The following is a 15,879-nucleotide window of genomic DNA, read 5'->3' on the forward strand; positions in this document are numbered from 1 at the left end:
TGGTGGTGAAGAGGAAGAAGTCATGCCCAATGGCCATTCATACACATTATCTTGATTGAAACTTCTAATAAATGATGCCCCTATTTACAAATCCTTCATAATAAAAAGAGAAGGGAAGACTTCAATGGAGAGACAGAAATAAGACTTTTTTGAATGGGAGATGTGAAGTCTAGTAAGGTAACACAACTGTACAAAGATTAGATAATAGATTTTCTCATGGGGCTCCTCCATGATTTTTGATGAGTGCATGATCTTCTCCATTATTTATGATAGGTGCATGATTTGCCCCACCATTTCCATGATTTGTGGTGGGTGCAAGATTTGCTCCATCAGTTAATATCCTTATAAATTTATTTTGTTTATAAAATTTATTTTTAAAGAGGTTTTCAATATAAAGATTTTAAGTATATGTCTTTGAAAAATCTCTAAAAATAAATTTTATTCTTTAAAAATAATTTTATATGTGAAATATATCTATAGGGATTCTAATTAATGAAATTTGATACTAATGGTGGCTTACACTAAACTTCAAGGGGTGTGAATAAAATTAACCTTTTGAAACATTATGTAAGTGCAACATTTATTTTATCATCTAATTCCTCCATTCCTAATGGTTAATCAAGGGCTTGATACCATAGAAGCTTGATTTTGAATGAAGAGTTTGTTAAAAATTTGATATCACAAAAGCTTAATTTGGACTTTAACTTGATGTGGTTCGAGTCTTGAGTTGACTTATATTTTGGTTTGGTTTGGGTTTTTACATGACTTGAACTTTGTCTTAACTTGAGGTTAGGCTTGACTTAAGAATTATCTTGATTTGCTATTTTGGTTAAGTCATGACTTGATTAAATTTGGAGTTGACGTGGGCTTTAGTGTGATTTGATTCTTGGCATAACTTAATCTTGACGTAGTTTGGACCTTGAAGTCTCTTTTGAAGATTTGAGGAAGCTTTAGATCTCCTTAGAAGAGCTTTCCTAAACTTTGAATTAACTTTTAAATTATTTTATCAAATATATCTTAAAAACTTTGGAATGAGGCATATTGATAGGGATTGAAAACAAAAATAGTTTTGAGAGTATACGATGAATTATACAAAAGTTATATTTTGTCCCTACAAAAATATTTGAAAAGACAGATGATTAAATAACTAAAAAAAATATTATTTTTAAAAGATCCATTCTTAAGAATAATATTTTAAAATAAAATAAGGTAATATTTAAAAATAAATTTGGTGGGATAAATGAGATGATTTTTTAAAAATTTTATTTTATTTCTTTCCTAATATTTGGAGGTTAGGATTGATGATTGACGTGCCTTGCCTTCTATAGGACCTCCTTCACCATTGACTAGGTCCAGTTCAAATGTGCAATTCTGAAATATTTGGGGAAGCAACCCACAATATCTCAAAGTCCTCAGGGCCTCCCGTGTAATTTTATGATGTTTGCCGGTTGTTAGGTGAGAATCTAGAAGATTCGTGGACACCAACCACATACCCGCCCCCAGAATTTTGGGGGGCGAAAGTCAATCCAACATTTCCCCTCATTTTCTCTCGCAACAATCCGCGCCCCACACCTTCATTTTCTCGGAAAATCTACTTATATTCTCGCCCACAGGTAATACAAAACAAAGGAAAAAGGAAAATAAAAGTTTTGGATTGATGTTCTTGTGCTGTTTTTGTTTTGAAGGAAAGGAAAGGAATACGTGAACTGATCCAGGTGGTTTTAGTTGGTTCAATAGGTGTTTTGTTATTATTTTTTTTTCTCCTTTATATTTTCTGAGTGATCAAACTGATGCAATGTGGAATATCAAATCGAATCATTTGGTTAATAATCTGGAAAATGTTGGTCCCTGTTGTAGAAATTTCGGTTTTCTGTTTCGTTTTGGGTCTGAATATCTTCCATTTTCATTTTTTCTGAGATTAAGTTATGAAATTTGTGATTTTAATATGAATTGATTGTTCTTTGCTGAATTATTAGGTTTGTAGGTATTGGAATTGATGGACATCGGTGATATTTTTGGAGAGTCACGGCCCGTAAATATTCCAACCAAGAGTGCAATTTATGTGTGGGGATATAACCAGCGTGGGCAAACTGGTAGGAATGGGAAAGAGCTTCAATTGAGGATCCCGAAGCAGCTCCCTCCTGAGCTTTTTGGATGCCCCGCTGGGGCTAATTCGCGGTGGTTGAGTATTGCTTGTGGTCGAGAGCATACCGCGGCCGTGGCCTCGGATGGATCACTATTTACTTGGGGTTAGTCTCTTTGCCCTAGCATTCTTATTGAATTTGTTGTTTCTTCAGTTTAACATGATTGCCTTGTTTACAATAAATTCATTTTTGAAGTGTTTTCATAGGTTTATTGTATATTTGACTTTTGGTTTTTGCTTATTTCGCAAACCAATAACCCTTATACCAATTTATTGGAGCTAGCTACATGAGTCTCTTTTCACAATTTGGTTTTATTGACGGTCATGTCATTTCTCAGCGTCACTACTCTCATCATTTTGGCCTTCTTACCCCATGAGAACTCACATCTTCAACTTTTAAGTAAATCATTTCTTGTATTGGGGATTGATAGGTCTTTGTTGCCCAGAGGCAAACTACTGTGGGTAGTGGGTACATTGGTGATTCATAGGTCTTTGTCGATCAGGGCCAAACTACTCTAGGTGATTCCCCTCATATTGTCATTGATTTGGTGTCACCCCTACCTCAGTATGAATGCATTCCTATTCTATCTTTCCTCATATGGCTACTCATTGATGTCGTCTTCCTCATTTGCATATTAATTGTCTGCATGAACGAAAATTTCTGGTTGTATTATTTCATATAAAGGTTTCAGAATTCTATAATAGCTGTAGATAGAGTAGAAATTATCGCATCAATTTTCACTGACAATACAAGTGCATGATAGAACAGCATGAGAATGCCTTATTCCCTCTCTGCCAGTATCCTTTTTTTTTTTTAAGCAAGAAACTGTAGTAATAAATTGATGAAAATTTGAAAATAGACCATGCAGTTAATTGGTTATGCAGGAATTGTATTTTATAGGCTGATTTTGTTCTTTCCTTTCCCCTGCTGTCATTATGATGGTTGATGGTTAAATTGTTTGAGTCCCCAAAGAAAGCCACCTGTAAAATTTGGATAAGAAACACTTTTTTTTTTCAGCTTTGCTACCAGTTAGATGTTAAAATTTTTCAGTTCAACTGGAATTTGAGTGGATATTTTTCCTAGAAAAAATTACTTTCTGACAATGTTAAGTGGAAATGCAGGTTTTATTCACTTCAGTGCAACTTTGTGCAAAATTTATTCAGTCTGATGTCATTAAAATGAGTTGTCTTTATGATTTTAAAGTGGTATTTTCATGGATATTGGGACCTGATTCAGATTAATGTTGACTCTCTGGCCTTGCTTGATTGCCTAAAAACTTTCTCAAATTATTGAAGTGCTTTACAACATGTTATACTACAGACGTAAATATTTTTAAAGAAAAAGTGGCTTGCTTAAAAGCTTTTTCAAATAAAATTGGGAATGGGATGCTTTATAAAACAGGTTTAAGAATTTAATATTAAGTAGCAGCCTCTTCATTACACAAATCTTCTCAAAGAAGCACTTCACTAGAAGCTCCAATCTCACCAAATGGGCCCTTTGTTTGAAAAGAAAAATACTCAAAATATGTATCTCTGTAAGGACTTAGTAATGATGCATTTCTGATTGGTTTTACATGTGATTGTAGCTGCTGAATTGTTGCACGAGCGAACATCTATCTTAACAAATCCCATGCTAAGTGAAACTTGTTTATGATCCAAGAAATTTCTTTTGTTTTGTGGATGTATTATGCATATATTAATTCTCCTGAAAAAAAAAAAAAAATTCTCAATGAGTATAATTTGTGTTATACAATGCTTATAGAACAAGAGCAATCATTCTCATTTATAAATGACTTCCACCAGGGGCGAATGATTTTGGTCAATTGGGGGATGGGACTGAAGACGGTAGGAAACACCCAAAGAAAGTAAAGCAGCTGCAGACTGAATTTGTGAAATCCATATCTTGTGGAGCACATTGTACTGCTGCAATTGCAGAACCTCGTGAAAAGAATGGAATCGTCTCAACAAGTAGACTCTGGGTCTGGGGGCAGAATCAAGTAGTATTTGTGACCTCTATATCCTTACTATATCCTTATCATTTCCTTTTAACCTCTGATACATCTTTTTTACTCTCTCTCTCTCTAAACATATTAATATGTTTTTTTCCTGTATTTACAGGGATCAAACTATCCACATTTATTTTGGGGGGCTTTTACTCCAAATACGGTACTTAATACATCTTAAATTTTAATAAATTCAGGATGATGACATTGAATTATAATCAGTTTACTCACCATGCTGTAGCTAGAAACTAAGTAAACTGCATGAGCTGCAAGGCATTATATCTGCTTTTTAAGCTTAATAACTTATTTTAGTTATCATTGGGGGGGAGGGGGGGTTGGTTTTCCTTTCCAAACAGATGTAATAGGTCTTTCAATTATCTTCTTAAATGTATATGTTGGAAAAGTTTTTTGCTTGTAAACACATCACTTCAGCATTTACAGTTCAATTTTGTCACATGGAGGTTCTTCCCAGGTTTGCTAATTTGATCTAATTGTTATGGCTTTACTGGTGCACTGTCTTGTTTAGGCAATTCTCAGGCTATTTGAGCTCACTCCTCATCTACTTCTATCTGGTTATCTCATATTTATAGCTTATTTACTATGTTACTGAGCAGGTTTTTTACAGAGATAGGTTCAAAATATAATTTATTTTTTGTATAAACTTCAAACCCTTATCATTGCCTTAAGAAGAGGCGCACTGTATGCTATGCTTATACAAAGTTCAAAGAAACAGTTTACTCATGTTTTACTACCTTATTATGTACTGGTTTGAAGTACCAAAGATTGGATAAAATGAGTAAACTTCATGGAAAATGGTTGTTAGAAACAAGTAAAGACTCCCTGGAGGATACATTAATGTTGATGGGATGCATATTGGTCAATTACAAAAGGAGGAATTGAAATGTTGTTCTGTGGCAAGGAACCAATTACTTCTAGAAAGGATTAGGGATGCTTGGTTTTTTGGTAAATATCTATCACAAACAAAGCTATATATGAGTATCCTTAGTTCATTTGGGAGTTCTTCAAGCTCTAGGAGATGGGACAAAACTACTTTTCAAAGAGAATCTTCTTCCATCTTGTATTTTGAAATGAAGAGTGCCCTTATAAGAATAAAATATTTTCTTTTAGGTTTCACTTTAATTTTAACTCATTAGATCCAATAGTAGGTTCATTCACATAGTATCTCGAATGAAAAAATAAAAAAACAAAGAAAAAGAAAAGATATCACATGCTTAGATCACTAGAAAAAAAGTGAGACTCAAAATCTCATGCTAAAGAGTGTGGAGGTTCAAGTCATCTTCAAGGCATAATATTGAGAATACTCATTGAATGAACAATTCAATAAGAGATCTCAGATCAAAGGGATATCAAATAGGAGTGCACTCATCTTGGGTTATGCTTACTATTAGATGCTTTCAATAGTTATCTGCTTTGCATTCAGCTACCCAATGTTTACCATGGGCACGATAACTAGTACATCAAAGGTGCATCCTTCCTGGTCCTTTGGTACTAGGGAACGGTCCTCTCAATGCTATAATGCTCACACTAGATATGGAGCCATAAATACCATTCTCAATCAACAAAGGGAAAAATGTAATATGTGTTTATGTAGCTTTTGGTCAAAAAGCATTTTCTGTAGCTTAGGTGGGGACTACTTTCCAGGAAAGAGGGTTGTCACCAAGATGCATGTGAAAATCAACTAACCGGCCAATGGGTGGTGAATAAATGTGTAACTTGTGCAAATCTTTCCATTTTCCAATTCATTCGAAGCATTCATTCATTGTGTTCTACTATGAATCTTTCGATTTTCAGTTAAGAATCAGCTTCCATCACCACAACCTCGGCGGTCATGATGACAACCTCTTCGCTAACCGGAATTGTTTATTGTGTTCTCTCTATTTTGGTTGTTCCTTGACACGTGTTGTATATATCTTGTGTTCTTTAATGCTCCATTTCTTTGACACTTGTTTATAAACTCTTATCACTTGCCTTCACGTACCTGTTAAAAAAAAAATTATTCCTTGATTCATGATCTGATCTTGGATCCTAACGCAGACGCTATTCCTTTTTTTTTTTTTAAAAAAAAAAAACAAATATGATTCTGTTGATGTCATCAAGCCTTTATACATACATATATATAATTTTAAATTCCATTTTACTTTTAATTTGCTGTAGATTATTCGCCAAGTTTCCTGTGGAGCAGTTCATACAGTGGCTTTATCTGAGGAAGGCCTGGTCCAAGCTTGGGGTATGTTGCCTTCTAAACTTGTGACTCATCATTGTCGTAATAAAGAGGTTTTCCAAATAGGATTTCAAATTATTGTTTTTCATTTCAGTGCAACAAATTTTTATGGATTTAGTTGCATTGCATTGAAAAAATGTTGGACAATGGAAGCACTTTTTTTATGTGGAATAGAAATTGGGCTAAGAAAGGAATTTAATGAGAAAAGAAAGAGAAATTAGATGACAAATTATGAGCATAATGAGAGAAAGATAAAAGACTCTAATTTTCTGAATAGTTCTCAAGATAAATAATAATCCATATTGTTATAATCAACCCTATTTATAAGTAATTCATAATCCTAAAGGAAATACAACTTTAATCTTAGTTGAAATTGTTGAAAGGTTACGTCTTTCTAGTTAGTTTAAATTTGTGTTATTTAATAAAAGATCAGGTCAGATTTGTTTGTTAGGCAACTATCTTATTTGATCAGGTTGTTTATTTTTGAATTTATTTTTCTGTTCCCAGATTTTAGGTTAGCCAAGAGGCTATCTCTAGCTTCTGTTTTACGTGTGTTGTAACTCTATAAATCAGAGTTAGATGTAGTGGAAAAATTAGGTTGAATAAAAAAATTATCTTTTTCAACTGAATATGGTATCAGAGCACTCTCTGATTTCCTAAAAAAAAAGGTTATTATCCATGGTTAAAATAGCAATGATTGGCCATGCTCGTGATGGAACCTCTGGAGTATCCTTTGAGACAATTACCCAACCATCCAACTCTGTTCCTGCCAGCAATATTGCTGAATCTCACACTTTGCAGATTACCCAACATAAATTAAATGGGAGCAATTATTTGGACTGGTCCCAATTTGTCCTTCTCGTCATTCGTGACAAGGGACGACTAGGCTACTTAATAGGTGGGACTCAAAAACTAGCAGCAACTGAACATGGCTATCTCACATGAGAATCTGAGAATTCCATGGTGATGGCTTGGCTGGTAAACTTGATGGAGCCTAAAACAGGGCAGAATTATCTCTCACAAGACAGCGAAAGAGATTTGGGACACTACCAAGGTTATGTACTCAGATCTTGGCAATGTTTCTCAACTCTTTGAACTACAATCCAAACTCAAGGAGAAGAAGCATGGTGATTCCACGGTGATAGATTATTACAATACCTTGATTGGTTTGTGGCAGGAGTTGGATTTGTTTGATGATAACACTGGGGCTTGCCCTGATTGTAGCATAAAATATACCAAGAAACTGGAGAAAGAAAGGTTGTTTGCTTTTCTCCATGGTCTTAACAAAGACCTAGATGAGGTCTATGGACGTAATTTGGGAACAAAACCCTTGCCAGGGATTCAAGATATTACTGAAGTTAGACGGGAAGAAAGTAGTAAGCGAGTAATGCTCAAAACCTCTAAGGATCCATCGGAATCCTTTCTGCAAAACTCTGCGCTTGTCACTAAACGTAGTAGTTCAGCCTCTAGAGAATAACGTCCAAATTCTGGAGAGCAGCGTTTGACTCCTGATCAGCGTGGAGGTCGACAAAATAATCGTGTATGGTGTGATCATTGTCAGCGATCTAACCATAGTCGAGAAAATTGTTGGGAATTACATGGGAAACCAACAAATTGGCAACCAAGAAAGCAAGGTGATGGATGAGGATACCAGGCCATAGTAGAGGACAACAAGCTGCAGGGACATTCTGTTTTTACCATTGAGCAGATGGCAGAACTGCAACAATTTTTCATGCAGGCACAATTCCAGCAACACAATACTCAACCTAGTCCTACTCCCTCTTGTTCTATAGCCCAAAAAGGTAGCTTCTCATCTGCCCTGACCACAGAATCAGCAACTGTTGAGTCATGGAATATTGACTCCGGCGCATCCGATCACATGATGGGCAGCCATGACCCATTTATTAATTATACACTATGCCCTAGGACTTTTAAGATTCGAATTGCTGATGGCTCCCTATCATCTGTGGCTGGCAAAGGAACAATGTCCATTTCACCTAATATAACACTACACTCAGTCCTCCATGTTCCTAGTCTCAGTTGCAATTTGGTTTCAATTAGCAAATTAACTAGGGAGTTATAGTGTGTGGCTAAATTTTTCCCTTCTTATTGTGAGTTTCAGGATTGGCATTTGGGGAGGACGATTGGCGGTGCTAAGGAATGTGATGGTTTGTACTACTTAGAGGATCACAAACCAGTCGTGAATAAACAAGCTCAAGTTCTAAGTAGTGGATCTATTCCGATTCCCATTTTTGTTTCAAATAAGATTATGTTATGGCATAAAAGACTAGGGCATCCTAGTTTCTCTTATCTAAAAAGACGATTTCCCTCATTATTTCAAAATAAAGATCTAAATTTATTTCAGTGTGAGATATGTCAATTAACCAAGCATACACGAGTTGCATATCCCATTTGACCTTATAGAATGTCATAACCGTTTTCAATGATTCATAGTGACATTTCGGGACCTTCAAAAGTAAATAATATCATAGGGGCTAGATGGTTTATCACCTTTATTGATGATCACACACGTCTATGTTGGGTCTTCCTACTTGAGGAAAAATCTTATGCTGAGTCCACCTTTCAATTTTTTCACCAAATGATCAAAACCTAGTTTCAAATCCACATACAAATTCTACACATAGATAATGGTGGTGAATACTATAACTGTATCCGTGGGACCTATCTTAAGAACAATGGAATTATTCATCAAAGAACTTGTGTCGGAACCCCACAACAAAATGGCATAATTGAACGAAAAAATAGACATTTATTAGAAGTTGCCCTTGCCATGACATTCACAAATAATGTCCCTAAGTTGTTTTGGGGAGAAGCCATCCTCACTGGTTCTTATCTTATAAACCGTCTTCCATCTAGGGTTCTCCAATTTCAAACTCCCTTACAAATCCTACTCCAAACCTATCCTCACACACGATTAATCTAAAATATTCCCATAAAAACCTTTGGTTGCACCGTCTTTGCTCATGCCTCCACTTATACCAAGCTTGATCCCTGAGCCACAAAATGCCTTTTCCTTGGATATTCACCATGCCAAAAAGGATACAAGTGCTATTGTCCTAAAACTAGAAAATTGTTTGTCACCATGGATGCTACTTTCTTTAGGACCAACCATACTATCCAAATCCTTTTCTTCAGGGGGAGAAATTAAGTGAAGATTGTCTTTGGGATTTCTCAACTATTCCTTTTCCAATCTCAACCGGGTCACCAAATCTGTCCAAACCTCCAGCGGAGTCAATTATGCCATTAACAATTATGGAAAATACAGAAACAGAGCTGGGAACAGGAGAAGATCTGCGCACGCTTAATCACCAACTTGAGCTCTGTGTTTATTCGTGAAGGGCAAAGCATCAGGCTCCTCAGGAAGTACCTATTGTCACACTCCAAGAGCACTGCCAAGAGATTGAACCGGGAACAAATCCCAAATGCGAAGGAGTCTCAGGTTTCCTGGGCAGTCAACAAGAAGATATGTTGCAATGACAAAATGGCTTGGACTTGGACATGTCAATTGCAATCAGGAAAGGTATTAGATCATGTACGAAGTATCCGATATCCAACTATCTGTCCTACAAGAACCTATCTTCATCATATCGGGCTCTAAGTGAAAAAATTACAGCTGCAGAAGTTCCTACAAGCATTCATGAAGCTCTAAAAATTCCTAAGTGGAAAGTTGCAGTTATGGAAGAGATGCAAGCCTTAAAAAAGAATGATACTTGGGAAATTGTAGAGCTACCAAAAGGGAAATACCCAGTGGGCTGCAAATGGGTGTTCACCATCAAGTATAAATCATATGGCGACATAGAAAGATACAAGGCTCGACTAGTGGCCAAAGGTGTTACCCAAACCTTTGGTGTGGATTACAATGAGACCTTTGCTCCAGTTGCTAAGCTTAATACGATTAGAGTACTGTTATCACTAGCTGCAAACCTTGATTGGTCACTTCATCAGATGGATGTGAAGAATGCTTTCCTTAATGGGGAACTTGATGAGGAAGTGTATATGGACTTGCCCTTGGGATTTGATAGGGGTTATGAAGGTAGAAAAATATGTAGGTTGAAGAAATCTCTTTATGGACTGAAGTAGTCACCAAGAGCTTGGTTTGATTGCTTCACAAAGTCTGTAAAAAAATATGGGTACAATCAGGACCAAACAGATCATACATTATTCTTCAAACACTCTCAAAATGGGAAAGTGACTATTCTAATAGTGTATGTAGATGATATTATACTTACGGGAGATGACTTGGAGTAATTAGTATGACTAAAAGGATTTTTAGCACAGGATTTTGAGGTCAAGGATCTAGGTCAATTGCGGTACTTCTTAGGCATGGAAGTGGCTAGAACAAAAAAAGGGATTTCTATATCCTAGAAGAAATACATAGTTGACTTATTGAAGGAAACAGGCATGCTTGGTTGCAAACCATCTAAGACACCTATAGAATGGAATGGCAAGCTAAGAATGAAGGCAAGTAATCCAATAGATAGGGGGAAATACTAGAGATTGGTTGAAAAACTAATATACCTTGCTTACACAAGACCTAACATAGCTTTTGCAGTGAGTTTAGTTAGTCAGTAATAAGTATATGCATGACCCATTTTAAGAACATATAGATGTTGTGCATAGAATATTGAGATATCTGCAGACTACAGCTGGAAAAGGAATATTCTTTGGCAAAAATGAGAAGAGAAGTGTGGAGGCTTATACGGATGCACACTGGGTAGGTTCTATTGATGATAGAAAGTCAACAACAGGATACTGCACTTTTGTATGGTGACACTTAGTCACATGGAGGAGCAAGGAGCAGAATGTTGTGGCCCGGAGTAGTGCAGAAGCTGAATATAGAGCACTAGCACAAGGAACACGTGAGCTGATATGGCTTCAAAGACTGTTGGTGGAACTCAAGATACCAAGTGAGAAACCTAAGAAGCTTTTGTGATAACAAAGTTGCGATTAGCATTGCCTACAACCCAGTTCACCATGACCACACGAAACATGTAGAGGTGGATAAACATTTCATTAAGGAAAAGATTGAAAATGGAGTGATCTGCATGACTTATGTACCAACCATGCAACATAGTTTTGAAGATTTGGTAGACAAGCTGGGAATGATAGATATCTATTCACCAACTTGAGGGAGAGTGTTGAAAGGTTACATCTTTCTAGTTAGTTTAAATTTGTGTTATTTAATAAAAGATTAGATTCGATTTGTTTGTTAGGCAACTATCTTATCTGATGATGTTGTTTATTTTTGAATTTATTTTTCTGTTCCTAGATTTCAAGTTAGCCAAGAGGTTATCTCTGGCTTTTGTTTTACATGTGTTGTAACTCTATAAATCAGAGTTAGATGCTGTGGAAAAATTAGGTTGAATAAAAAATTATCTTTTTCAACTCAATAGAAATACTAAACTGAAGTGATAAAAATTGAACTAAATTAAAAAGCTAATTTTAATAAGATTAGAAATCCTAATTTTAAAGCAACTGACAATCCTAATTTCAGTGCAAATAGCAATCCTTTTTATCTTCTACGTCTACGTCTAGAATAAACTTGAAATGAGTGATCTTGATCCCCATCAAAAAGTATACTAGATGGTTTTAGGCACATGCACACATGGTGTTGTGCAGGCAAGGCATATGTATTTATTTATGTATGTATATATGTGTGTGCGTCTGTATGTATTTGGAGATAATGGTATGTAGTTTTTCTGTCATTGATGTTTGAATGTGTGCACTTATCATGTTACATAGATCATGTAATTTGGACAAGGAAACCTAAGCATTTATACCTTGCTTCCTGTCATCCTATTAATCAGAATTTTAATAATGTTCTGATAAATCAGGTTACAATGAGTATGGTCAGCTTGGTAGGGGTATTACTTGTGAAGGACTACAGGGGGCTCGTGTTATAAATGCTTATTCAAAGTTCTTTAATGAAGCCCCTGAACTTGTGAAGATTACCCAAGTGTCTTGTGGGGAGTACCACACAGCGGCTATATCTGAAAATGGCGAGGTGTAAGTGCTCTGAAGGACTTCTTAGATGGAGATAGGTTCTATTGTTAGACACAAGAAATGTGGTTTTTCCTCATGCAACATGTAAATCTATTTGAAGGTTTGGAAAAATCTTCTAATGGGAACCTCGCATCTGGTCAGGAGTCTTGGGATGCTATGGAAATGGGATACATCTTGATATGCCAGTCTCTATCCCCACAGCTTGGTTATACACACATTTCATCCATGAAAACGTAACTTCATTGTTGGTCTTCTGTTGTTCATGCTACTTGTTAACTTTACACTGACTAATTTTTTTACTTCTGTTTTCACTTTGATTATATCTAACTAGTGGTAACCATGCTACAATTCTTCATTTGTTCCTACAAGTTTTTGCTCTGTTATAAAAGTAGCCGCACTAGTAGGCATTTATATGGTAATGACAGTTTACATATTAACTGTCATGAAACATTGGCTGCTAATTTATTTACTGAATAACAAGTAGGCTCCCAATGAGAGCATTGTACTTTGTGTTGCTATTGCTATAAGATTATTTTTGTGCTTAAATCATGCTTGCGATTTCTCTCTAATAAATATATTTTAAGGATTCTGTATTTTTGTACTTTGTTAAAATTTATTGGCAATAGATAGTGGTCATATTACAATATATTAGGATTACTCGGTCTTGTGATATCATTAGGTTACAATCCATCCTCAGCCTCCACGCCTGTTGCATCACTCCACATTGTGATCAAATTTATTAGACCTGTAAAATGTACCTTTTGTTTTGTCCTATCTTATGCTATACTTTTCTTTGCCCCCTAGATCATTTAATGCACAGGCAAAAGAGTTGCTTGACCTAGAAGAGCATTGCATGAATATGACGTTTGTTTGGCCTTCTGGCTTGTGCAGAATATCTTGCTCTCACTTCCCCTTTTGGGAAAAAAAAGAACCTTAAATCAGGACTTGGAGGTCCTCCACGTCTCTGCATCCTTCTCTTCTAATACATTGCTTTTCCTTGAGTAAATTCATTATGGCCTCCTTTATCCAAGAAACAATGGTTTTGGGTCCTTTGTTGAGTACTCTCTATTTTCGCTAATGACAAAATGATACCTGTTTTTATGTTTGAAAGTGTCCCATTTTTAAGGCTAGTTTTCCTGTTCGTCTCAGTGACACTGCAAATTCTTCATCATTCACAATGTTATGATTTTGATCTTGCAGCTATACCTGGGGATTGGGAAATATGGGACAACTTGGGCATTGTTCTCTGCAATACGGGGATAAGGAGCTGGTACCAAGGCGAGTAGTTGCTCTTGATGGGATATCTACAAAGGATATTGCATGTGGTGGTGTACATACCTGTGCTCTGACTTCCAAGGGAGCTCTTTATGCTTGGGGTGGTGGTCAAGCAGGGCAATTAGGCCTAGGCCCCCAAAGTGGACTCTTTTCATGCAACCTAAATGAATCTGACATGTTGCTCCGGAACATCCCTGTCTTGGTTGTTCCAACTGGTGTGCAACTTATTGCTTGTGGCCATTCTCATACACTTATTTCCATGAAAGATGGAAGAATTTGTGGGTGGGGATACAATAGCTATGGTCAGGCAGCAAATGAGAAGTCTACATATGCTTGGTATCCATCACCAATTGATTGGTATGCTATAACTGAGCTGTCTCATGGAAACTCCTGCAAAATTTTGATAAAATCTTTCTGATGAAAGTACTCTTGTGTAGGTGTGTTGGGGAAGTAAGGCAACTTGCAGCTGGTGGTGGTCATTCGGCTGTCTTGACTGATGCTTGTTCCTTGAAAGAGTTGTGTGAATTTAGGCTTGCAGACTGTGTGACTCCATCTAATGCTTCTGAGATTGAGGATGTTGCATCCAGAACAGGATCAGACGCTCTTGCACGTCTTTGCGAAAGACTGAGGTATCGTTTTATGTTTCCTTGAAGCATTGCTATTTTTTGCCTCTTCTGAAGTAGTTCTTATCTTCCTGAAGTTTGTTACTCAATTTTTTCTTTTGCTTATGATGGCATAGCATGTAGAAAAGATCTGAGCAGTTATTTTTGTTTGTAGCCTTGTTATATATATATAAAAGATGAAAACTTGTCCTGCTAAGTAAAACAAATGATTACCGATCTTCTTCCAATTCTTCTTCCTGTCCAAATGAAACTAATACAGAAGTTACATTCTAAGTAAAAAGGTGGAGTCATTATTCATCTCATATAGTTACAGTGTCACATTTTGTCTGTGGATCAATGATTTGGAACCTTATAAGAGCCCAATGATAACTAGAGTTCAGAAATTTAAAGGCCATGGCTTCCCTTTTGAGGGCTCTAATGAGTTAATATCTGAGGTTGACAGGACAGTGAGTGCTGAATTGTCTTCAAATTGAACCTGAACGTCAAACATGAAAAAACTAGGTATCATTAAATTCTTAACCTTATAAGTGGGGATTTTTTTGTAAGGCTCCCCACAATAGTCTGGCCCCCAACTTTTATTGTAGTCTAGACAGGATACTGCCAACTTCAGATTGAAACTGATCCTTGAATATGAAAGGACTCTAAAATATTTGGTTAACCTTATAACTGGGGATTTTCAATGAGTTCTCCCCACAATGGTCTGGGTTCCTACTTGCATTGGAGGCTAGAGAGGATAGAGCCAAATTCATCTCCAAATTGAACCTGATCCTTGAACATGAATGAACTCCAAAATATTTAGTTATCATATAGTAACTTCTTGACCTTATACTCTTATCACTTATCATATATATATGTGTGTGTGTGTGTGTAATAGAGGATTCTTGACATTTCAAGTTTTCATCAAGTAACTTACAGGCAATATATTCTTTTTACTTATTACAACAACAATCTGTGTGGCTTTTGGCTTTGGGCTTCTGGATAACACACTTACCATATTTGTTTGTGGTGTCTTGATTTGTTTTATTTTTGTATCTCAATTTTATATCTGTGACAAAGAAGCCATGTTAACTGGTTGTTCTTACCTACAGGGAGCATTTGCCTCATGATGATGATGATGACTACAACTATGATGATGTAGAGATTGGCAATGGGAAGAAATGAGAAAATAATTGGAATTGTGCTAAGATTGCTATAATTGTTGTGTATTCCTAGTTGTTTAGCTTGATAATCTGTCTAGTCAGGGAACTATTATATCATAGTTAGATGATGGGAAACATCCTCGATTTATGACTGTTCATTGGACTCCTATAAATTTGGAGGTGATGAAATCCAACATTTGTAAAACAATTCTTCAGTCTAGCATTTTTAGAACCTGGGAAATGCTATGATTTGTATTGTTTGGTTATGTCGTTACAGAATCAATGGAAGATTTTCGGACTTTGGGGTTGCACTTTAACTTGCAAATTAGTAGTTATTCCATGCTTAGTTACATCTCAGGTCAGAGTCTATTTGACTTTTCACTTGATGAAGAACTTTAATTTACTTATGCTTGTGGGGATTCTGAAAGGT

At 36.1% G+C, this 15,879-nt stretch overlaps 1 protein-coding gene across 5 annotated transcripts; it reads left to right on the top strand.

Moving 5' to 3' along the window:
- The first annotated feature begins 1,461 nt into the window (after positions 1–1,461).
- On the top strand, positions 1,462–15,760 carry LOC100254890 (ultraviolet-B receptor UVR8). Of its 5 annotated transcripts, none has more exons than XM_019225192.2 (9): positions 1,462–1,715; positions 1,977–2,249; positions 3,947–4,149; positions 4,262–4,309; positions 6,322–6,394; positions 12,244–12,415; positions 13,613–14,044; positions 14,125–14,316; positions 15,399–15,760. In XM_019225192.2, the coding sequence occupies exons 2-9, from the start codon at positions 1,997–1,999 to the stop codon at positions 15,469–15,471; spliced, it is 1,446 nt and encodes a 481-aa protein (XP_019080737.1). In that variant the 5' UTR covers positions 1,462–1,715; positions 1,977–1,996; the 3' UTR covers positions 15,472–15,760. The 5 variants fall into 5 exon arrangements, with proteins under 5 accessions (XP_019080737.1, XP_059598473.1, XP_019080736.1 ...); XM_059742490.1 differs by having other exon boundaries at positions 1,463–1,715; positions 3,947–4,140; XM_019225191.2 differs by having other exon boundaries at positions 1,463–1,613.
- The last annotated feature ends 119 nt before the right edge of the window (positions 15,761–15,879 follow it).

The sequence above is a fragment of the Vitis vinifera genome, chromosome 14 (assembly GCF_030704535.1).
Source record: "Vitis vinifera cultivar Pinot Noir 40024 chromosome 14, ASM3070453v1".
Classification (NCBI taxonomy): domain Eukaryota; kingdom Viridiplantae; phylum Streptophyta; class Magnoliopsida; order Vitales; family Vitaceae; genus Vitis; species Vitis vinifera.